We start from the raw sequence: 24,103 nt of genomic DNA, 5'->3' as shown, positions 1-24,103 counted from the left end.
TTTTTGTTTTGTTTCTTTATCCGTTAATCAGTCGCCCGCCTCGTCCGGTATCCAATTCCCTCTAATATAAACGCGTGGAAAAAACATTTCTACGTAAAACCTATAACCGCATCCACGATAATATAATATACTACTAGTTTAATAGTAATATCAACTCTACGATCACATCTGCGTTTACGAGGTGCGTTTTGCGAGTTTATTGTGCGTCGTTGAATTGTGAATCTGTCCTCGTACACGTTCCCCTTTATACCCCCATCGATTAACCGTAACCCCTCGATGCTACTAATTAATTAATCGATATCCTGCATACGCAAAACGTTCGCAAAGTTAGGAGCTACGTATGGTAACGTGCGTAAGCACGTCGGTATCACGTATCGAGAGAATACGACACGAAATGAGCTACAAAAATTATCTGTCGTGCTTTTCACGTTCAATGCTACCAAGGTTAACGTCAAATAAGAAATGTACACGTATTCGTGAACGATAATACACAGAGAAAAAGAAACGAAGAAGAAAAGAAGCCAGATATATGCAACATTATATGTGGAAATTTAAAAAAATTGTTCGTACAGCCTTAAGTTTCTCTGTTGGAAACGTTGTTGTTCACTGTCCCCTTATATACATATGTATTTACCTCACGCAGCCAAGGGGTTAATTCGTTTCGCACGTATCAATCCATTCTCGAACCATATGATCGAAACACCAAGATCCGTGGTATCGATTCGAACGAACAAGCACTGCAAATCGAATGTCCCGTTGAAAGTGTCGCGGAGCCGAGAGAGGAAAAGTTACGTTTGCTTAGTTTAGCTCGTCCAAAGGAGAACGATTAGAGGATCGCGGTTCATAATGGGCTCTCGACTTGGCTGGGTATCCCACGACGATTCTCCGTCGGCGGACACGCGGCCTAAAAAGGGTGAAAGGCACAAAGTAAAAAATAAACGATTAAAGTTGGCTCATTGTCAGGCACATATCGAATCGAAGTCGGTTTCGCGGTCCATCAGCTAATATATATACGTTCTTGTACGACTTTTGGGACCGATAAAATGCGTGTTTGCATAGTTTGTGTACGTGTAAGTACGCGCGTGTATGTACGTATGTATGTATGTATGTGTAATCGAAGTGTGTGTGTAAGTAAGTGCTTGAACGTGTACATATACTTGTGTATGTACGTACGTATGTATGTATGTATGTATGTATGTATGCGTATCGCGTATTTACGTTCTTTCTCTGTTTTTTTTTTTTTTCTTTTATGTAATATACATACGTAATATGTATGTTGAAAACACCCTCAACTCCGTCCGGCGTATCAAAAAGGGAATGTACTTGGTACATCGATAGAGTTTTAAACTCAGTTACCAGAGTACTAAAATTATGTGACAGCTCTGATTCAGCTGGATCAACAGATCGACATATTGACTTCTGTGTTCTGTTCGGGCAGTTACAGACGGCATCCAATAGAGAGCAGCCGCAATTGTCTTGAAAAATTCAGTTGCACGATCAGTCGTAATGTAATAACGGCCCGCGCGATTAGCGGCCGTGTTTCTCTGCGCCGTGTTCCATCTGTCGAACCATATCGTTATCGTCAACAACATCGTGAAACGTGTCTCCGTGACAGGAACTCTTTCGTGATCGTATGTTTCAGGGGCGCAACAGCGAATGCCAGCGTTGGACCTGCGTCGGTTGTCTCGCCGCCCGCATATCGTTCCAATGTTGAAGCTCCTCCGAGCCGGAGCTGTTCAATCCCAAACTGAGCCAACCGATCATCTCTCTTCCTTTCCTGCCCATTCCGCCTCTTCGTCGATTGTACACCGATAAAAAGAGAGTTACGTCCCCAAGTTGGAACAGAGCAACCTAAATCAACCACCGTCGCAAGTATTTAATCCATTTAATATTATTATAATCCAAATATAATTAATAGTATTATAATCGAAAGAGAGAAGGATTTACTTTTTTTTTCCAATCAAAGTGTTCAGATCCAGAGTTCATTAATTTACGACTGTACCTGGAATATAAACGTCTCCTTATACAGAGGATTCGGTTGAGCACGTTTCAAGCCAGTTTTCGACCGTTCCATCTCGTGGCCGTTGCTGTCCACAAGAGCCAGCTTGACGTACGTGTCCGGTGGTTTCGTGTCGTTTCCACCGCCGCCACGAAAGTGAGACCCTTTGATTATTTCTACCGATAAACGCCCGGTCGTTCCATTGTACGCCAAGCCTATCAAAATCTCCGCCACGCTTCCGCCCTTCATACTACTGCCGTAAGGAGGTACAATGTGCGACGCGTAGCTTGGCACGCGTGCCGTAGGCGACGCGTACGATTGAACCGACTGCTGTGATCCCGTGGAGTCGCTACGAGTCAAACTACTGGTTGTTCCCCAATCTTGTACCTGCGAAATTTATTCTCATTTATTTCTTCTGACTCCGAGAGAAGGGAAAAGAGAGAGAGAGAACGAAGAAACCAATGAAAGAACAAGACTGCGCGTGCAGATGCTTTTACCGAAGAAAAAGGTGGAGGCTGCAACGTTAACCAAAGTGTTGTTTCAAGCTGAAGATTGATCTGATCGAAGGAGACCCTGGCCTCGCCCAGTAATCTCTCCCGTCGCATCCTTCCGCCCCACAGATACACTCTCAAGCGTACACCCATGGCGTTCACGTCCTCCGGATTCACGCGTGGAAGTAGAAAACTCTCCATGTACTGCGGAGACGTGCCCTGGCGCACTCGAGTTTTGCGGCGTTGCTTCTTCGACGGTAGCAGCACGAGTCGCACTTGACTGCCGCCTATACCCTCGGGATAATTTCGTCCTTGAAGCACGTGAACCTGCAAACAACGGGGAGTTGGTCGGTTTCGATTTGTACTCTCGTGAACTTTCGTGTTCGCTCGATTGGAAATCTATGCGAACCGTCATCTCGCGCATCGGTGCGTCATACAGGAAAGCGACCTCCAAGCTGCCCACTTCCTCGGTGATAGTGCCCATCGTTGTGATAACGTCGTTGGTGGTCGAACCATTTTGCTCCACCTCCACCTCTTGCTCCCTGCTGTCGAGAATGATACCGGAGGCGCCGACTTCTACCACGCACTGCGCATCGGAACGAAAAGATACACTTCAAACTCGACTCGTTCGAGAAAAATTCGTCTGGGAGAATGTAAAATGATCGCGAACGAATGATCGTCATTGTAACGATAAGATACGAATGAGCCATTAACGAGCAAGAGGACGTGAACCAACGCAGTTTCTTTTCATTCACCTGTTGTTGATCAGTGGGCGAGTGTTCTTCCGTGCAGCTGCTGGACGTAGTGCCAGCGTCTGAAACAGCGACGCGCGATCGATTAGAAGCGAAGGGTGATCAATGAGAAAAGTGGCAGGTAGATGAGAGGATACTAACCCAGAATGGTCGGTCCATCCTCCGCTTGGATAGTCAAAGTATCCGGCGGTGGATGAGAATGCGAGTTCAATCGACGAAGGACGTCCTCTTCCGAATCGGAGCTAGTCTCTGGATCCGAGTAGGAAAATGCCTTCCCTGCCGGGGGGGGGGGGGGGGGGGGGAAGTTTCATTTTCAAATCGTACGTTAACACTTAATTCTGCTAGGCTTGGTTCTTTTTGATTTCAGGTACAAAAAAAGAAAAAAGAAAAAGTAGCTGACAAAGCTACTAGGGGACGTCGCGAAAAAGGAAAAAAAGAATCGCGGCTGCTTCTGAATCTGCCGGTGTAATTTCGATACAACAGGATCGTGGGTCGAATGCGAGCAACCTACCTATGTTCTTTGCAATTTGCGACGTGGAGACGTTGTTAGACTCGCAGAGGGGCACGCAAACGCCGCCGAAGAGCGTGGTCGTGGATGGCGGTGTGAAGCACCATTTGCGCGACAGGTACAAGAACAGAGCCAACAGGAGGACCACGAAGCCAGCTACGGCACCCAGAAATGCTGTCGCTTCCACAGGTACTGTAAGTCGATCGATCGTGAGAGAACGACTAGTTGGAATATAAACGAGTCGTCGTGTGTATTATTTATCGTTCGACGAATGGTCGATCAGAAATGAAAAAAGGCCCAGCTGCTAGAGAAGGAGATGTGAAGAAGGACGTGGGACGAAAAGAGTCGCGACGGTAGAAAAAAGAAAAGAGAAAAAAAAAAGAAGAAGAAGAAGAAGAGGATGCGACAGAACGGACGCGGAAGGAAGGTCCCGTGGATGCAAAAAGCATGATCGAAAAGGGTACAGTCAAGGCACGAGTTATTTATTGACCACGGTGAAAAGGCGTTCACCCATATACAGATTAAATCTTTCTCTCGAACGGTGGCCGTACGTGTCATTGATGTATCGAACGCGTTAAAACAGCCAGCGATACGATCACGTCGTAATGACCTGGAATAATTAACCACCGCTTTTCTCTTATCACGCAAACCGCTGCCGTGATATTGTGACTGAACGAGAATATTTTTGATTTTCGACGACGATTAACGATATGTGTGACGATATCACCACACACACACACGCACACGCACACGCATTCGGCTGTAACGAGCCGTCGTAATTTGTTATTTTATTGCACTTCAGCGAGAGATGGTGGGTGGTGGTGGGGGGAGAGGGGGAGGAGCGAGAAGAGAAACGACAGGACGAAACTCAAGGCAACGTATTTGAAAATAATTTTAATTTGCGCAATGCGGAAACCGTGGTACGTATCAATCGTTCGAATAATTCCCGATTGCTCGAAAGAGAACGATACACAATTAATACGAGGATCTTGTTGATGATGTATTGGAAGATAGCGATCGAGGATCACACTTTTCGAAGATTGAATCACTCCCGGATGATTCGAGACCGGGAACTGTTGGAAACGCCGTGATGTATTTAGGTGACGGATAAACGACGAAAGGGGGTGCACGACGGCAACGCGTGTCCTATTTAGATTTTAGCAAGATTCTAGTCGGGAAGAAATGCTGTTGACGCACGATCATCGATATTTATAAGGTTCGTTGTGCATCAAGTGTATCAAGATGTACCAGCTCGCATCTGAACAGTTGAATTCGTTAAATGGGATATAGAGAAAGTAGAAGATAGTGGACTTACCCGCCAGAAAATGGTCTGATCCTGCCAGAATCATGCTCGCCCTTGTGTCACATTAAAGCCTTCTTACGTGGTTCTGTCGACAGGCCGCGGTACGTATCCCGCGAATAACGAATTCATCATCCACACGATGCGAAATTGTCCGATACTCGTGGTTGTTCACGATCACCAAGAAGCGTGGTTACAGGACAGTCGAATAATAATACGTGGGCGGGGATGTACACAGCACTCTGTTGCTCGTCGAGTCGTGCGCCTGCAATACCGTGTCCAGCTGTGCGCACGCGCTTCGCGAGCACGCATTCTTACGGCGAAAATTCTCTCCCAGCAGGGATTCTCATTTAGAGACGATTTCCACTATTTACATTTGCACTGACACAAACTCGTAATTAAATTTTTGTACGTGTCACATTTTTTTTTTTTTTTTTTTTCATTCCAACAACGCAACCCTATTGATCGATCATAGCGAGAACGCAACTATTTTGGGCTCTATAAAATGATACGACGTTTCTCGATATTATAATTCAGGTATATAACGAACGTAACGAACAAATATCTTGGAATTCATGTTTCTCTTTTGTTGTACATTGTCCCTTTGACTGTATCTTTAAATTATTAAATATGTACTCTCGTCTTAATTATTCAGTCGAAACGATGCGACTATATTTGCATACAACACTTGGGAAGTGAGTTAATTAAAGAACTGACATTATCGATTACGAATAAACGACCGTGTTATTTACGAATAGAAAAGTTAATGTAAGAAATTATAAATGACATACAAAACAATATAAAGCAATTTTTCGTTGCAAAAACTACTGTCCACAGTTATTATTTTAGTGTAAGAACGAACTTAAGCGTGAATATTGAAAAACGACGGTGGTTCTCATTATTGATAATCAATATGTTATAAACATGTACATAAATTCGTTCATTAAGGAAATAGAAATGTTTTGTGAAATTGTTTTTCTCGTGATTAGGCATTTTAAATAGTTGGCGCATTAATTTCATTTCATTTCGTTAATCGAGATGGAATTGATAGGAAAGTTCCCCCTCCATTGCGAAACTTGCAATGATATGCTGATAAAATTATTTTGAAATAGGATTATGAATAAACATAGTAGAATTGATGTTGATGTAGCTAATTTTTCTTTTATTTTTACGAAAAACCATAGTTTCAGTTTTTCTTACGTAATACGCAAAAGTAAAAGATATTTAATTTATCAGGTAAGCTTCATATTTATTGGACAACATAACCTCGAAGATGAAACTTTTTTTTTTTTGTAAATTCGTTCAATAAATCTTGTTATTACAAAGATTTTTTGTTATTAATCTAAATCAAGTTTATTATACAAAATTAAGCAGATTATTAGTAATTTTCACTTTATTATAACAAGAAAATAATCACATTTCATTTTGATAATTTGTTTTCAAATAATTTTAGATTTTATGAAAACTAACATCAAAATCTCGCTTGACTCGTGTTTTACATAATATATAATTTTGCAATAAAATATAACTTAATGTGAAACAACCTTTTTATTGACTACATATCGATAGTATCTATTATGACATCCATTGTATCATTTTAAAAACAGGAATAAACAATTATGAGCCAATTTACAATATTATGTTTCAAACAATCCACAATTTCAAGTAGATATTGGCTAGAGAGATATTTGAAACAATATTTATTGCATCATGCAAGAGTATTCTCCAATGGAATTAACAACCGTCATAAAAGTTACATCACCAAAAGAGAAAATGTCAGTAAAAGTAAAACATTCAAATTGCGAGTACTTCAAGACATTAAACAAACTAAGCGAAAAGTGAAAGTAATTATTGAGAAAGAAAACATCTGGACAATACCAAATTTTCTTTGTGTGGGAAGAATTTTAACATCACCATATTTAAGTTACTTAATTTTATCACAAGATTACCAGGTAAAACGTTATAACATTTAAGTGTATATTTATTCATTATATATTATGTTCATATTATAGATAGCATTGTCGCTGTTAATAATTGCTGGGTTTAGTGATCTAGCAGATGGATGGATTGCACGTACATGGACATCCCAAGCTTCTAAGCTTGGTAGTTTTCTGGATCCTGTTGCAGATAAGTTACTTGTAGGTACATTGTTCCTATCTTTGGCCTGGGTAGGATTGGTTCCTATTCCTTTAACGTGTCTTGTTGTTGCAAGAGACATTATGTTGGTTTCAGCTGCTTCTTACATAAGATATCAATCTTTACCTCCCCCAGTATGTATCAAATTAAAACATTATGGACAGATAAATATTTTACTGATTATACTTATATACGCTTAAAATATGTTTCAGAAAACTTTGGCCAAATATTTTGATCCTACATATGCAACAGCACAATTGGCTCCAACATATATAAGTAAAATTAATACTGCTATTCAATTGTCCTTTGTTGCTGGAACATTAGCTGCACCTATCTTTCATTTTGTAAATCATCCAGCTTTAAAAATTTCTTGCTATATAACAGCATTAACAACATTAGCAGGTGGTGCAAGTTATTTGATATCAAGAAACACGTATAAGTTATTAAGGAAAAAAACTTCAAAAAAGTCATCTCATTAAATGTATGTATTAATGACCACAATATATTGCTTATTATTTCTAAATTTATTATTCACCATAATAAATGTTATATAAATATTTACAATGTACATAAATTAAATTAATAAAAATATTGTTTTTATTTTGTGATCACTCTGTAAAGAAGATTTTCATTTAAGTTCTATCTACATTGTAGGTTTCGTATGCAAATTCTTCGCGGATATTCGTATTGTAACAAGTTCCAATATAATCAATTTCTAATCTGAAAGGTCCTGGCCTTTTGTCAGCAAGTGTAATTCCAAAATTCGTAATGTGAGCGTCGCACACAGGATACTGATTTTCATTAACCTCTCCTTTTGTATTAAATACAAATTTTGAAAAAGGAATTCTAACTACCTGCCAATATGGACCACCTCTTGTGTACATAACATAATGATGACAGTCGTATTGCGTTAGATCTATATTCCCCTTTTGTAGAATATTTAACATGTAACACCTACCATCTCCTCTAATTCGTAAAACAAGTTCGTTATAGTTAACCCAATTGTAATAATCTCGTCGACCGAAAGATTTAAATTTTTGAATCGAGGTGATGTTACAGTATCCAGCATGTGTTGTTTTTCCATCTTTGGGTACGCGAGTATCTAGTATACCATGAAATATTCCAGTACCAAAAGATGATAGTTCCAATCTGAAAGTGTTAACATTTTCATTGGAATATTTCCTCAACTCGAACTTTTAAATAAAATAGCGTGAAAAGCATGGCACAGTTACTTGGCAGTTGAATAACCATGATGATAGTCTTTGTCACAATTTACGATCCACTGATCTAACGATTTTTGAGTTCCATCAAATTTCCATACAGTATCGATTTCATCAACTACGAAATCTTTCGGAAGTAAATAAAATCCCTCTTTTAGTTCTTCGAGAAATAATTTGGTTTCACTCTTTAAAAGATCGTACGAGTTTCGCCATTGTTGTAAAAAGGTTAAATTTTTTGGTGATTCAGGTTTTTTGTCATATATTTCCGGATACGATGATCTATACTGTTCGTAAAACGTTCGTTTAATTACCAGAGAATTTCTACAATGCGGTCTTAATATACGAAAAATGATTTTTTCCATATTTTCTGTTTCACAGTTGAACCGAAATACATAGTAACTTTGTCAAATACGATAGTTCATATATGTATTAGAGATAACAAAAATTCCAACTAGTGTAGTATGAATCGGGTGAATTACTGTACGAAATCGTATCATAAATAAAATTTTCAATTTGATCAAAAATCAATTTAACTTTATATTCCTTCCCATTGTTTTTTCTTTTTTTTTTTTTACTATCACTTTCAACAGAATTAAGAAGTTCAATTATCCTTAATTAACTATTAATGTACACTATCTGTCATCAATTGCAAAAATGCAAATTGAAATTTTTCTTTTCGATGCAATTTGAAAAATTTCATCGAAAAGAAAAATTAATGCTTATTGATGAAAATAAAATACAGTCAGACATAGCAATTAACAACAAAATTAGTATGATAGAATTTTTCTTTTCGAAATGGTGGCAACTATGAGTACGTTCAAAGTTAAAACCAATTCAATGTAATATAAGGATGGTACTGTTCAGACACAGTAAGTTATTAAACAATAGAAATTTAATTTTCTTGAAAAATCATGACAAAACTAAAAATGCGTTTCACATAAAATTTATGTCGAGTGATGCTGTAGAAAGTGTAAACATAAAACTATCTAATGAGTAAGCATGTCACATGTTTTCTAACCTAAACGTTAATAGTATATGTTTATTACATTTTGATATTTAATGTTACATATATAAATATAGTTATGAAAATATGTACTATAGTTATTTAAATAAAATACATTATTTTATGATAATTTATTATTACAATATAGTTATGATGTAATATAGTTATTTAAATAAAATACATTATCGTATGACCATTATTATTTATTTCAAATATTTCTTTAGCTCAACATTTACACTATCAACTGGAAAATATGCACGATTTACATCTGGGAGTGTTATTGCTTCAATGGGCAATACATCAGTTATGACCACTGTAGTTAGAAAAAATGTGCCCTGTGATGATACTGTGATTCCATTAACAGTAAACTATAGGCAGAAAGCCTCTGCTATTGGACGTATACCAACGAATTTTCTCCGTAGAGAAATAGGTTATACAGATTATGAGATCCTTATTAGCCGAATAATAGACAGATCTTTAAGGCCTCTATTTGATCCAGAATATTGTTATGAAACCCAAATAGTATGTAATTTATTAGCTACTGATGGAATTAATAATCCGGATGTGTTATGTATTAATGCTGCATCTGCAGCTTTAAGCATTTCGGATATTCCATGGACTGGACCTGTGGCAGCTGTACGAGTTGGTCTAATTGACAAAGCATATATAATTAATCCTTCAAAGCGTGAGCTTCAACAAAGTAAACTAAACCTTGTTCTGTCATGTTTGTCCAAAAATTTAATTGTTATGATTGAGGGTACAGCAAATGAAATTCTAGAACCAGATCTTCGAAAAGCAATAAAAATAGGCATTAAAGAATGTCAAACAATTATAGAATCTATAACGCAATTGCAAAAGCAAATTGGTAAACCAAAGTTGAAAATTGTTAAACACAATGAATCAAACAGTGACGTGAAAACGTTTGTAAGAAATTTTGCAGAAGATAAATTACGTACAATTTTCAATTGTCATTCCTATGATAAAGTTTCACGAGACGATGCTATTTCTAATCTTAGAAACACATTGTTGAAAAGTATAACAAATCGTGATTCAGACTTTATCAAAGATGCTATAAAGGTTTTTAGCGAAATTACTAAGGAAACTTTCAGATCTGTAATATTTGAAACAGATAAAAGGTAACTTTCGTTTATATAAGAGAAATTTAATTATGACTATTAATCCATAGAAATAAATATAACAAGTTAAACGATTTTAGATGTGATGGTCGTAATTTAGACGAACTGAGAAATATAGAGTGCCAGATTAATTTATTTGAGCCTCTTCACGGTTCTGCATTTTTTCAACGGGGACAAACTCAAGTTCTGTGTACGGTAACTCTTGACAGTATAGAAAATTCTCTTAAACTGGATACCATGTCAATGCTATCTAGGTAGTTCATTTATTAATATTTTTCAAATATCTATTCAGTATGAATAAATATCATTTCTTGCAGCGGTTTAAAAGAAAAAAATTTTTTCCTACATTATGAGTTTCCACCATATGCTGTAAATGAAACGGGTAAACTTACGGGAATTGATCGTAGAGAAATTGGTCATGGAGCATTAGCAGAGAAAGGATTGCAAGCAATTATACCAAAAGATTATCCGTTTACTATAAGACTGACAAGCGAGGTATTAGAATCTAACGGTGAGTTGCTTAAGTGAAAAAAGAAAGGAAAAAGAACAGGCAAAAGAAAGAATAGTAGATAACTAGTAATTTAAATACTTTTTGCTTCATTTAAAGGATCATCTTCTATGGCTTCTATTTGTGGTGGTAGTCTAGCATTGATAGATGCAGGTGTTCCAATATTATCTCCCGTTGCTGGTGTAGCTATGGGATTGATATCTAATCCTACTACTCAATTAACCGATGAAGATTATAAAATTTTAACTGATATATCAGTAATTTCATATTGATTAATATTCAAATATGATTTGCAAAATGCAAAAGTTAATTCTTGATTTTTTTATATGAACAGGGTATAGAAGATCATTTTGGAGACATGGATTTTAAAATTGCGGGTACGAAAAAAGGATTCACCGCTTTGCAAGTCGATGTAAAAGTAGCGGGTATTCCTTCAAAAGTAGCAATGAAAACTATTGAAAAGGCACATATCGCCAAAAATCGAATTATTGCTATCATGAATACAACATTGTCTTCTACATCTCACAAGAAAAAAACGAATAAACCTGTAGTCGATACTATAGAAATCCCCGTGCATCAAAGAGGGAAATTTCTTGGAGTTGGAGGAATGAACTTAAAAAATATTTTCTACGAGACTGGAGTTAATGTAAATTTAAAAAGGAAATAGAAACTTTAATCAATTACTTTATTGCAAAAGAAGTTAATCTATTATATTCTCTTTTATAGATATATTCAGAAGACAATATAACGTTTTCCATATTTGCGCCCAATCAAAATGCTATGGATGAAGCCAAAAATATGATAACTGAGATTCTAGAAAAAAAGGTGGAACCAGTTTTGACATTTGGTGATATCTACACAGCAAAAATAATTGAAATTCGTGAATCTGGAGTTATGGTTATATTATATCCCAACATGATACCAACATTATTACCTAATTCGCAGTTGGATCAACGTAAAATTCATCATCCTAGTGTACTTGGATTGAATGTTGGAGATGAAATAAAAGTGAAATATTTTGGACGAGATCCTGTAAATGGACACATTAGATTATCTCGAAAAGTGTTGCAAGGTCCAATCTTTTTTGAAAAAGATTACAATACTGTTGAAAATTAAAAATAATTGTTATATTTTTTTATATTATTTGTAAGATGTAAATGTAATAATTTTTGTTTATACATTAATGATAATAAAAAATTATTTTCCATAATTGTTTCGTTCAAAATATTTATATTATTTTAAATAATATAAATAATATTTTTTTCATACAATATTAAATATGTATTATTTATTAGTGTCAAATTATCATTGAATCAATTAAGTTCTCAATCGACCCAATTGATATTTTACTCATTTCAAGTTGGATAGATTTCATTTCTTTTTTTCCTCTCCTCCGATTACAGTGACAAATATATTGAAAGTGCTTTAAAGTTAAGATATTCAAAATGATTTCTCGTTTTCTTTATCGTTACATTTTTAAACGGACATCTAGCTTTATTCTTAGTATTGTTGTCACGTCGGTATTTTTTGAGAGAGCTTACGATCACGCTTGTGAGGAGATCTTTGAATGGATAAACGAAGGAGTATGCTATTGATTTTTTCCCATAAAATTGATTATAAAGCGTTTGATAAGTTATTGCAGAGTAATGAGAATTTAAAAATAAATATATTTCCAAGCTACTTTTACGTGTTTATCAAGCGAATTATATAATTAACTGAATTTACCTTATCATTATCCGCAGAGACTTTGGACACACATAAAACATAAATACGATAATCTACCACAAACACAGAGTTATCAAAAAAGATATATCGAGGAAAGAACATCCGATTTAGAAGAAATACCTAACGAAGACACGAAAGAAGACTGAATATTTTTATACTTTGTTCACACAACGAAGAAATTGTTATTCACAATAAATAAGAAAAGAGATTTTCTTAATGAAAATAGCTTCTGAATTAATAAAATAAATTCCGAATAAAATAGACTTGAAGAAATAGAATAGAATAGAATAAAGAATAAAAGCCCAAATGGCTGTTTAAGTTTCTCACGCATTATGACATTTATTATTATCATAGTTTTCTTATATAAGGTAAGGTAATATAGTTTTCCTCGCGTATTTGCATATGTACAAATTTACATATATATTAACAGTCTTGCAAACCGACAATATTCAAAGAAAAATTTGTTTTATAATTTAACTTTGTGAAGTGATATATGTATCAGCTTTGCAGAGTTTACGCTAAATAAAGATAAAAAAATTGTATGTACATATGATTAGTTATCTTACACAGTTCAACTCAACTCTCTTTTCACAGCATAAAAGATAGAGACGTTAGTAGAACGATATACGTATATAAGTAATTCTACTTGACAGTGTTCAAAGTTATTCCGATTGACAGGCAGAAGACTACAAGCTGTCAAATAGATGTACGTATGTGAATACAAGTGAAATTATTGTTTGGCAATGTTATAACATTATAACAATTAAAAAAGCTTGTTAATTTACGTTGTTTTGTTGAATTTAAATAGTGCTTGTCTCAGTATTCTATATTGTTACTGTTAACAAAATTGTTCGCTAAAAATTATGAGTAAATTGTTATGAACTATTGTTAATTTATTGTTAATTTATGCAATTTATAGTAGAACACCGATTATCTATTTGTACGTACACAACTCGAATTATGCCACTTTCAAACTTCTATGTAAACGAAAATTTCTTTTGTTGTTTAAGTTACTTTGAAATTTACTATTGATTCACTATTTTTAATGTAGTTAATTGTACTTAATGTATCGACGTTCTATTGTACTGTTAATTTTGCTTCAATATTATTTCTAACAAGTGACGCAGCTTTTTCGCTTTCATTTTTATTTTATTTTATTTTTTTTTTTTAAGAAAAACAATGTGAAATATCATATTATACTTTCAGAAATCCTTCACCATGAAGGAAGCATACACCAAGCCGTTGATCGTTCTCACAATAGTATTAACTTCCTTGTCACTCATAATTGAAGCTATTGAGCTGGCAGATTTGGCAAATATCTGCGAGAATGAAATATTAATATTGAACAGTGACTCTGTAAAGTTTGATAGAAACTCTATCGTATCTTCCACCCTAAGATGTATTGTCATAAGGAGTGATAATGTTAATATTGAGGAAGGATCTTTTGCGAACGTACCAAATTTGAAATATCTTGACCTCCGAAGAAATCGTATCTCTAAAAGTAATTTATTCTCTTTTGGCAATATTTCACACCTGAAGATATTAAATCTCGGTCATCAAGATCATCGACATAATTACTATTCGGAAGAAGAAATAATAATATCAAACAAGTATCCTGAACTTGAATATTTGGATTTATCATACAATTCTATATCTGACATCCTTGTGGAAGGTGATCTATTGGAAAATCTACTTCCAAATCTGACACATTTGAACCTCTCTGGGAACAAAATTTCTTCCCCTTTATCCCTGACTCTACCACCCATGTTACAGTATTTTGATCTTAGCGACAACGGAATTTCACAATTTTCATTTGAGAAATTGAACAATCTGTTGTCGTTAAGGTTGGACAATAATAACATCAACACATTAAATCATCACCACGTTGATTTGACACCGTTGCAAAACTTGGTGAATCTCTCGGTAACGAACAATCAAATCAAATATATCAGCAGCAACTCGATCGAAAATCTATTCAATCTCCGAGACTTGAACCTTTCCTACAACTATCTATCGGATTTTGACTTTAAAATGATTAAAGATCTGCACTCGCTGGAGGTTCTTGCATTAGATGGTAATTCGATCGACGCCGTTTCCATCTCAGTGCCTTTAAATATAACCACGCTCTCGTTAAATTGCAACCGCATCATCAATATAACGACTGACAGCTTTTACAATCTGAACAATTTAAGAAGATTATTTCTAAGCAGGAACACGATCCGGAACATCTACGTGAATTCGTTTGAAAATCAAAAGTTGCTAGAAGAATTGTATCTAGATGACAATGATTTAAGTCACTTGCCGCCATATTGGTATCAATTCACGAAGAAGCTTCGGTATTTAAATTTGTCGGGGAACAAATTCACTTCGTTGGAATCGGTGCTTTATGATTCTAATTTTCCCGTCACGCGATTACACTTCGAACGGAACCCTTTAATATACATTAATGGAAGCGTAATGTTGCCGGAAATGACGATTTTCTTGAACATTGAACCAAGACCTGGAGTGCGATGTGATAATGAAAATATGCATAGAAAATATTTATACTGAATATCTATAGAATTCTATAAAAAGTAAGGAGAAGAACGAGGAATGTAACGAAATAATTTTATCGGGAAGATGAAGTTTTAATATTATTTCCATCCACTATTAAAGATATAACATATCGGTGAAGCTTATATCTTCATGCCAAGAAAGAATGATTGATAAAAGGCTCGAGGCTCAACAAGATGCAGCATTCTTCGTTTTTTTCTGCTTACTCTTCTGCTTACTCGTAAATACAGAACGAAATAGAATAATCTCTTTTTGTTGTTTTGCATTTGTATTTTGTGAAATTGTTTTGCATTTCAAGTGATTTCAAAAGTTGTGTGTATTGAACGTTAAATGTAAACAAAAATATTGTAATTTTTAATACAAAACTCATTTTATATATAATGTATATCGCTTTATTTTTCTCCTGATATGTATATAAAATTCACTCAGAAAGATCCTACAGCGTTGCTTCAGCTTTTAGATGTAATTTAAATTGCATTGCGTGTATAGGTAAAAGTGTTGACGCAATGACTGCTAAATTTATGACATGTACAAGAGAATTTTCATTATTAATAACCATGTAAGTATAAGTATATGCTTATAATAACAAAATCACAAATATGGTTATATAAGATCATTCCCTTATCCATAGTTTATCTTATTGGTGACCACTGTGATCTTGGCTACTCTTGATAACTATTATTGAATGTTTTCTTGTGCAAGTATAACAAAATAATTATCTAAGCACCAGCTGCCATCAAACATAACAGCCCGAGAAAGATTGTGCCATAAAATGCAAAAGAAAGAAGCACGAAAATTTTACAAATGTATGTTGTTAAAAAAAAAAAAGTGTTGCGAATCATGGCTCGAAAAATATTAAAAATTGGACAAAATTAGTTGCTTACATACTGCGGAGATTGCGATAATTTTGAATAAACGTATAATTCTAATAATGTACATATTTATTTAATAATACAATTTAAATAAATATATAATTCTTTAGCGTTTTATAATTAACTTTAATTCTCGAACAGTGCACTTTTAATCTCATAATGTTATTTAGTTAGCTATAGTCAGTTGACGATATTCGCCTTATCTTAATTATTCTGAGAACATTTGAAACACTTCGATGATCATCACGGTCCCATCGAGGAAAAAAATCTTTAGTCGTGGCAGTCAACGTATTGAAAGCAATACCATTTATGTCTCATTTCCAAACATATATCTCGCACGCGTATCGCGATACCTATATCTCTGTCTGGAAGGAGACTAACCCTCTGATATTTCTTCTTACATCCGGTTTCGCGGTACTCGTTTAATCGATCTTACTAATCGAGGAATAATGTTTTATCAACGTTATTCCACGAACGTACAAACCGGTCGACTTGGTCCAACCGGAACCAAGAAACAACGTTATGCTCTGTTGCATCTGTAAGAGCACCATCTTATTCTAGACGCACAGTGGTTGTTACGCGGGATTTGAATAGAACTACTTTTTAAAATAAGTCGGAATACCGTAGCATTCCAGCGTAGCTTTCATTTACACTTTAATACAATAATACAATAATTTTAAAGACTTACGTTTATAGTTGATGTAATGGAACTTGAGGAGTTTGGGGATGGCCCTTTTATACTTGTTTTATCGGAGTTTTGGGCAAGGGTGGGATATTGTTATCGTTATTTTGTTAATGAATGAGTCGTCGTTGCAGTCAGTACGTGATTCATAGCGATTCATCGTTACAGTGATGAAGTTCATGAAAGACACATTCATTTTTATAAACGATAAATTTATCGTTCTTAGTAACCATATTGATAGAAATAAGTTGACGTATGCCGTTATGCATATAAAAGACGGGACGTCGCGATCGGGACGCAGTTCGTAATCATTTTTGTCAGAATCTTTAAGCGACGAGAGCAGAAATTAATATCAAATCATGGTACGTATTAAATGATTATTTCTCCTTCTGTTTCAATTTGACATATCAAATTCATCATTTCACGAAGTAAATAGTCGTACGTTGAAGCGACGTCTCCATTTGTCTATTTATGTATGGGTGTTTCGTAACTTGTGAGACCCACTTCGGCAGCTAATTGTACGCCTAAAAATAATGAAAAAAAGTCATATAAATATACGTCCTATCTGTCTTCGTTTATGAGATATAATGAATTTTCTGTTTTAATTACTTTTACAAAAGATGCTCGAAATGACCAGCTTGCATTTGAAGACAAGCCTGCACGCGTCTTGTTATTCATCTGGTTACTCTCTCTATCGTTTCCTGGTGTTTCTCGAATTTGTCGGAAGCTTTGCTCTATTCTATTTCGTAGTATTTCAGCATCGTTCAATCGACGTTGCGTGTACAATAGATTTTAAATGTCCCCACAAATGAAAATCTAATGGATTCAAATCCGGAGAACGAGCAGGCCATGCANGTTTTCTTCATCCCAATTATGATTATTATGAAAATTGAATGTACCATCCCTGGTAAAACTAGCTTACTAGAGTTTGCTCTGTTTATAAAATTCAATATATCTCATAAAGACAGATAGGACATATATTTATATGACTTTTTTCCATTATTCTTAGGCGTACAATCAGCTCCCAAAGTGGGTCCCACAAGTTACGAAACACCCTGAATATTCGATACGAACATTCTTGTTTACTGCTATCATAAACGAATTCCTTTTTTTTTTTTTCTTTTTCAGAGAACAATTGTAGTTTTTACTCTGATTCTCACTAGGGCGCTGTGCTCTAGATTAAGTCTTATTTCGAAAGACTTCAAAGATATAGATTACATCGACAAACAATTGTATGTTACATATTCGGACGTCGAAAGTGTTAATTTAGCCGGGCTTGGTATAGAAAACATTCCGCAGGGAATGGTCCGGAGTAATTCAGTAAGATCGATTTCTTTGCCTGAGAATAAAATCAGAGAAGTAGGAAGACATATATTTGACGAAACGCCAAATTTGGAATACTTGAATCTCGCTGGGAACAGTATTTCGATCGACGATCTTGAGATCGAACATGAAAATTTGAAAGTACTGATTTTCGATTTCCAAAAGAGTGCAGAAGTAACAGACTCGAATTTGCTAACGAAAGAATTGAAAATACGTCTGCCGAACGTAGAGGTTCTATCGTGGAAGGGGTTAAACCACGAATTGCTTCTTTCGTGGATGAAATTCTTCCCGAAAATAGCAACGGCTTATTTATCAGACAGCAATTATATACAAATGGTAAACACAAGTGCAATAGCTGACAATGCATTTAACTTGAGAAATTTTCACTTAGAACGAAACATAATTGACGAGTTTGTTATGGACGCGCCAGGGAACATAGAGGAGCTATATTTGGACGAAAATCCTCTCAAGTATTTTTGGATAAATCCAAACTATCAAAGTTTAAAAATTCTCTCGTTGTCGAATTGCTTGTTGAGCGAGATGCCCGTTATTTTTTCGTTACAAGTGCTGGACATTTCTCACAACGAAATTCGTTCGGTTACATTTGACGTGCTGCAGCACATGCCTTTGTTAAAATATTTGAACTTGAACAACAATAAATTGACAACTCTGCCCGAAGTACATCATTTGAATAAACTCGAGACATTGTCGTTGGGTAACAACTTAATTAGCAACATGACGGACATTTTCATGACGAATTCGTTAAAAATGTTAAATCTAAAAGGAAATAATATCGATAACATCGACGTGGCTGAGTGGTGGCAACTCGACAGATTAGAGTATTTAGACTTATCGCATAACAAATTGAACTCGTTGCCTTCGAAGTGGCATAGAAGCATGCCGATGTTGAAATATTTAAATTTAGAGTTTAACAATTTTGTAAGCTTGGAAAATGTACAGATCCACAATTTTGTGGATTTGAGAGACCTGTACATAAAAAGTAACAACATCACGCACATAGATTTAAATCAAAATATTGTGCGATTGGTACCAAAACGATGCACCGTGTATATGGTTTGAACAGTATTATACGATTTAACATGACACTTCATTGTACAACGACAATTGTAATTATCACATCGAAAGTGTATCGTATATTCATATGTCGCATTATTATTTATTATTCATCACTGTCAGATTGTTGCAATAAATTCTAAAAGCTCAAATCTGTTTCTTTTCCTCTCCTTGCGTCGTACATAATCTAAGAATCTTTCGAGCATTAAGAGTTCCAATATTTGGTATTAATATTAATTGACGTAATCGTTAATATTTCGCAAAACATAAAACTGTCGCATATCGTGTGTATAGACTAAATCTAATACGAATGACAATCTGTTTAATTTAGCCGTCGTAATGTAAAGTTTGTTTGTACTGCTCGGGCGATAAGGATTATAAAATGTTTTTATATAGCGATAAGGATTATAAAATGTTTTTATATAGCGATAACGTTGAAAACATGGAGGATGACTATTTATTCCTTTCCTGGAAAAGAAACGTTGAAGTCGGAAGAGAAATTTTGCGATTTTCTTGACGTCCTTTTATTTTTAATACAATATAATTATTATAATTATAATTATTATAATTATATTAAATTAAATTATATTAAATTAAATTATATTAAATTATTAAATTAAATTATATTAAATTATTAAATTAAATTATATTAAATTATTAAATTAAATTATATTAAATTATTAAATTAAATTATATTAAATTATTAAATTAAATTATATTAAATTATTAAATTAAATTATATTAAATTATTAAATTAAATTATATTAAATTACTATAGTATAAATTAAATTATAATAATTATAATATAAATTAAATTAAAATAATTATAATATAAACTAAATTAAAATAATTATAATATAAACTAAATTAAAATAATTATAATATAAATTAAATTATATTAAATTTTTATAATATAAATTAAATTAAATTAAATTATATTAAATTATTATAATTATATTAAATTTAATTAAATTATATTATATTAAATAAATTAAATTAAATTATATTAAATTATTATTATAATTATATTAAAGTATAAGTATATATATATATATATACTATACAAAATATATTATATATACTTTAATAATAATTATATAAATTTACTTTTTAATGTATAACTCTGTAACAATGAGGCCAAAACTTGATTCTGTTTCACGACGTGACAACAGTTTAAAACATCGACCGATGTTTCCATCCGGCGTGCGAATATTTTCGTATAATCTTTCTGTCTTTCCTTGGACTTTGATTATCTCCTCGGTCAATGTCAAAAGTTACCTGAATATATATATATTATGCACATGTTACGAAAGAGCGCGTTTGGATTTCGATTATCAGATTCGCTCGTTTGCTCGCGTCCGTCGACAATTTTTCAGTAGATCAGCGTAGTTGCACGACGGTTCTGCCGTTTCTGCAAAAAATCGCGCAGTGAGAATTATTCGTTATCGCGGTAGAGACAGAAAATCTACGAGCACGACATTCCACGCCGATATACTATCGTCATTCAAATATCTTTCGGGATTGTATATCCTTGTAATCTGAACAGAGGAAGATAGCATTCGCGGGACGATGCATGCACGATCTCGCCTGAATGAAGTGACGAACGAAGGGGATCCATCACCCTGTGTTTCCAGTCACCCTCGAAACTCCTCCCGTTGCCATATTTCACGGAGAACCGAGTAGGGAAAGCTCAGTCTCACGAAGGAAATGTTAGTTTCCTAATTTTATCTTTCATCGCGCGCGTGCGTGTACAGATTACCGATAATTATTAGATTATGTTCGCACGAAACTGCCTTTTAGAAAGTTTCTCGCGTTTTCTTTTCTCTTACGAACTTTGAATTTTATTTCTTTCTAAATCGACACGGATTGATTCGCTTTTTCACGAATCAGTGTACAGAAACTTTCAGAGTCAGCTTACGAAGTTCTCGCTTATACACCATCGCTAGAGAGATAGTCAGATTTTCAGCTTTCCGTATGTTTGGAATTACTGTTGTATCAGGGAGAAGCTTCTCTGTTCAAAGACAGGGCCTCCCTGTGATTCAGAGAATTATCGCTTCTAAAAAGCAAATCGATGCAAATGGCTCATGGACATTCGATCAAAGTCGAAAACAATGTTGCAGAAACGTCGAAAAATAAATTGCACGATAAAATCTCACAAAAATCCGACGATTTCACACGGATCTAATACTTCTTTTGTTACTAACAACAAAGTACTTAACGTTCAAAGCTAATCTCGAAACACGGAAAATGGGAAATGGATCTTTCATTCCACTCTGCAGAAACATACGTTTGCGCGAGCTTGCCCTCCCGACGAGCAACAATGACGAGGGGGCGGCAGCGTGGCACAGGGTCTCGCGGAAGGTTTTACAGTCCTGAGGCCTACTAGAGCGTTAAATTTCACGAGGATTATCGCCACGTTATAAAGCAACAAATGAAAATATCCAGATCAGAAGGTGGCAAGTTGGTGATACGCGCTGAAGCAAACAGACGTCCGTCAGACACTCTCCTCGACTGTTGGTTCCCTCCGCCAAGGGTAAGTTCACCGCCCGAGATCGATCTCGAATAATCGAACGACCGTTCCTCCTGCACCTTGTTTGCAGACATGCTGTTCGCGCGATTGTGGGTGGTATCGTTCGTCGTGCCGCTGCTGTCTGGAAATCATGTTCCATCGATCTTCGTCGGGAAGAGGAGAAGCTATGGCGTGAGATACTATCCGGAGGTGGAAAATCCTGCCACGGGAAATCCAACATCCGTGGGGAATCCCCTTCAATACTGCGTCGCGAACAGCGTTCTGAATTTCACTGGCATGGGCCTGCGAAGAATAGGGGATTTCTTCGTTAACACGACGTACGCGAGGGAGCTGTATCTGGACGACAACGAGATCACGGAAATCTCGGATACGGCGTTCGATTCGATGAAAGGGCTGGAAATTCTGAGCGTGTCCGGCAACAAGCTACGCACCGACAAACTGCTGTGGTTCCACTATCACGAGACGTTGTGGCGTTTGGTCATAAACGACAACGTCGTCAACGAGACCACGGACGATGGCAACATCCGAGACATGCTGGAACACTTGCCAAGGCTGGAATACCTGTCGCTGAGAAGAAACGGTATCACTCGCGTGCACATTCAACTCGACAAGTTCGCGCCCATCTTGAACTGGTTGGACCTGTCAGGGAACAAGCTCCAGTCGTTCGATTTCCTCGTCAACCTGCCGAGGGCCATGAGGAACCTCTACCTGCAGGACAATGGCTGTTTCTGCACGATTAACAACCTTCCGAGTGGTATCGAGCATCTGCAGGTTAGCGGGAACAGAATAGCGGAATTGTGCAACGAGAATTGCAACGGGGAGACGTCGCTGTCGTTGAAGGGGCTGAAGAAGCTGAGGAGTCTGGCCGCGTCCCGCAACGGCATCAGGATGGTATCGGAGGACGCGTTCAAGGACGTGACGCAGATCGAAAGGATGGACTTATCGTGGAACGAGCTGCGTTTCTACCCGAAGACACGCTCGTTGAATCACTTGAAGTACCTGGACCTGAGCCACAATCAGATAAACGAGGTGATGAACCTCTGCGACAGCATACTCACGTCCATAGAGACGCTGAACCTCTCCAACAATCACATCTCGATGATCGACAATAATTTCGTGAACATGTTGTACCTGAAAACGTTGGACTTGTCGAACAATCGGATCGCGATACTGCCGACGTCGTTGATATTCAACTCGAGATCACTCGAGGTCCTTCTGCTTAGGAACAACAGCATCGACGACATCGACGATCTGTTCAAGAAGAACTCGTTCAAGGAGCTCGAGCTACACCTCGAGGACAATCCGTTCTCGGTCGTGCAGTATTACAATTTCCAGGTACATTTGAAGCAGCGTGACGCGAGATCAGAGTTAACGAACAGGGTGTCAATCGAGAGTTTAGGCGAAACAAGCGATGACATAGTTAACACCGATGACTTAGATGATACAGATAATGATGCATCTCAGTATTAGGATCAGCAATCTCGAGGTAGGTGTTTCCCGCGAGTTTCTTCTTCCGTCTCGCCGTCTCATTCTTGTCTCATTCAGACTTTTAATCTTTGGTTTCCAGGATTTCTCGTACGATTTCTTCCACCATCGACCAGGGAACTGGGACTGTTTTCAACAGGGAAGGAACGTCATTCGCGTCGAACGTGATCTGTCTGCGTTACGGGAGATCTAGAAGATTCGAAATATTTTTTTTTCTTCTTCTTTTTTTTTTACTTCTTGATACTTTACTAACCGCATATTCATTGATATATTACCACTACTTCGCTACTAACGTTTCAATTCAATGTTAATGATATTTGATCGCTTTTGTACTGTGTAAACCATATATGAAATAAATGCATGAAATACATGAAATAAATACATGAAATGAAATAAACATCAGCTGTACGTCGATCGTGTTATATTTACATTTTATCCGACGCGTTTCGAACCATTGAGATCTGTCGATAAAAATCGAGAGATGTCGAAAAATATACATAAATGTTCTGAACCTTCGAATGTTGGTTTGATTCAATTGTCATTCGTTCATTGGAGATCGAAGTTTGATATTTTTGGAAATATTCTGCATTTCGAAAGAAGTTTTCTAATGAATTTTGAATTTTACTTTTTTCTAATTTTCCTTTTTTTTTTTTTTTCGACGTGTCAATTATTTTACAAATCTGTACACTTTACTTGTGTGAATTTAATTTAGATTGTAACGCGTCTCTCGCCTTCCCTAGTCCCCTAATTCAATAGATTTCTCTTTTCAGAAGTTTGGAATCATTTCTGCGTCAGGAAATGTTTAG

General features: G+C 35.8%; 7 protein-coding genes across 11 annotated transcripts; 5 read left to right on the top strand and 2 right to left on the bottom strand.

Moving 5' to 3' along the window:
* On the bottom strand, positions 1–5,421 carry LOC122531328 (synaptotagmin-14). 2 transcript variants are annotated; one of them, XR_006307250.1, is made up of 9 exons: positions 5,066–5,421; positions 3,754–3,942; positions 3,384–3,518; positions 3,246–3,304; positions 2,900–3,076; positions 2,497–2,817; positions 2,003–2,386; positions 1,265–1,851; positions 1–904 (listed from the first exon to the last, which is right to left on the bottom strand). XR_006307250.1 is itself a non-coding variant. In XM_043659147.1 (8 exons), exons 1-8 carry the CDS (start codon positions 5,097–5,099, stop codon positions 1,639–1,641), a joined length of 1,512 nt encoding a protein of 503 aa, XP_043515082.1. In that variant the 5' UTR covers positions 5,100–5,421; the 3' UTR covers positions 1–1,638. The 2 variants fall into 2 exon arrangements, 1 of the variants encoding a protein (XP_043515082.1); XM_043659147.1 differs by having other exon boundaries at positions 1–1,851.
* A 407-nt stretch (positions 5,422–5,828) lies between these two features.
* Positions 5,829–7,687, top strand: LOC122531331 (probable cardiolipin synthase (CMP-forming)). Of its 2 annotated transcripts, none has more exons than XM_043659150.1 (4): positions 5,829–6,286; positions 6,658–7,002; positions 7,063–7,320; positions 7,399–7,687. In XM_043659150.1, the coding sequence occupies exons 2-4, from the start codon at positions 6,670–6,672 to the stop codon at positions 7,663–7,665; spliced, it is 858 nt and encodes a 285-aa protein (XP_043515085.1). In that variant the 5' UTR covers positions 5,829–6,286; positions 6,658–6,669; the 3' UTR covers positions 7,666–7,687. The 2 variants fall into 2 exon arrangements, with proteins under 2 accessions (XP_043515085.1, XP_043515086.1); XM_043659151.1 differs by having other exon boundaries at positions 6,504–7,002.
* Positions 7,688–7,794: 107 nt separating this feature from the next.
* LOC122531330 (complex I intermediate-associated protein 30, mitochondrial) lies at positions 7,795–9,059 on the bottom strand. The gene is made up of 2 exons (XM_043659149.1): positions 8,419–9,059; positions 7,795–8,335 (listed from the first exon to the last, which is right to left on the bottom strand). Exons 1-2 carry the CDS (start codon positions 8,766–8,768, stop codon positions 7,819–7,821), a joined length of 867 nt encoding a protein of 288 aa, XP_043515084.1. The 5' UTR covers positions 8,769–9,059; the 3' UTR covers positions 7,795–7,818.
* Positions 9,060–9,148: 89 nt separating this feature from the next.
* LOC122531326 (polyribonucleotide nucleotidyltransferase 1, mitochondrial) lies at positions 9,149–12,207 on the top strand. Of its 3 annotated transcripts, none has more exons than XM_043659144.1 (7): positions 9,149–9,275; positions 9,634–10,545; positions 10,626–10,799; positions 10,863–11,056; positions 11,153–11,310; positions 11,388–11,699; positions 11,780–12,207. In XM_043659144.1, the coding sequence occupies exons 2-7, from the start codon at positions 9,698–9,700 to the stop codon at positions 12,167–12,169; spliced, it is 2,076 nt and encodes a 691-aa protein (XP_043515079.1). In that variant the 5' UTR covers positions 9,149–9,275; positions 9,634–9,697; the 3' UTR covers positions 12,170–12,207. The 3 variants fall into 3 exon arrangements, with proteins under 3 accessions (XP_043515079.1, XP_043515078.1, XP_043515080.1); XM_043659143.1 differs by having other exon boundaries at positions 9,193–9,399; XM_043659145.1 differs by having other exon boundaries at positions 9,263–9,376.
* A 129-nt stretch (positions 12,208–12,336) lies between these two features.
* On the top strand, positions 12,337–13,065 carry LOC122531334 (cytochrome b-c1 complex subunit 9-like). The gene is made up of 2 exons (XM_043659155.1): positions 12,337–12,636; positions 12,796–13,065. Exons 1-2 carry the CDS (start codon positions 12,499–12,501, stop codon positions 12,922–12,924), a joined length of 267 nt encoding a protein of 88 aa, XP_043515090.1. The 5' UTR covers positions 12,337–12,498; the 3' UTR covers positions 12,925–13,065.
* Positions 13,066–13,381: 316 nt separating this feature from the next.
* On the top strand, positions 13,382–23,640 carry LOC122531335 (protein artichoke-like). Its single transcript, XM_043659156.1, has 6 exons — positions 13,382–13,484; positions 13,985–15,325; positions 18,014–19,282; positions 21,669–21,813; positions 21,883–23,298; positions 23,380–23,640. The coding sequence occupies exons 2-5, from the start codon at positions 13,997–13,999 to the stop codon at positions 23,280–23,282; spliced, it is 4,143 nt and encodes a 1,380-aa protein (XP_043515091.1). The 5' UTR covers positions 13,382–13,484; positions 13,985–13,996; the 3' UTR covers positions 23,283–23,298; positions 23,380–23,640.
* Positions 17,150–19,434, top strand: LOC122531329 (protein artichoke-like). The gene is made up of 2 exons (XM_043659148.1): positions 17,150–17,247; positions 18,014–19,434. Exons 1-2 carry the CDS (start codon positions 17,245–17,247, stop codon positions 19,286–19,288), a joined length of 1,278 nt encoding a protein of 425 aa, XP_043515083.1. The 5' UTR covers positions 17,150–17,244; the 3' UTR covers positions 19,289–19,434.
* Positions 23,641–24,103: the final 463 nt, after the last annotated feature.

Source organism: Frieseomelitta varia, unplaced genomic scaffold (assembly GCF_011392965.1).
Source record: "Frieseomelitta varia isolate USP_RPSP 00005682 unplaced genomic scaffold, Fvar_1.2 scaffold_387, whole genome shotgun sequence".
NCBI lineage: Eukaryota > Metazoa > Arthropoda > Insecta > Hymenoptera > Apidae > Frieseomelitta > Frieseomelitta varia.
This window is presented reverse-complemented; position numbering and strand designations above follow the sequence as displayed.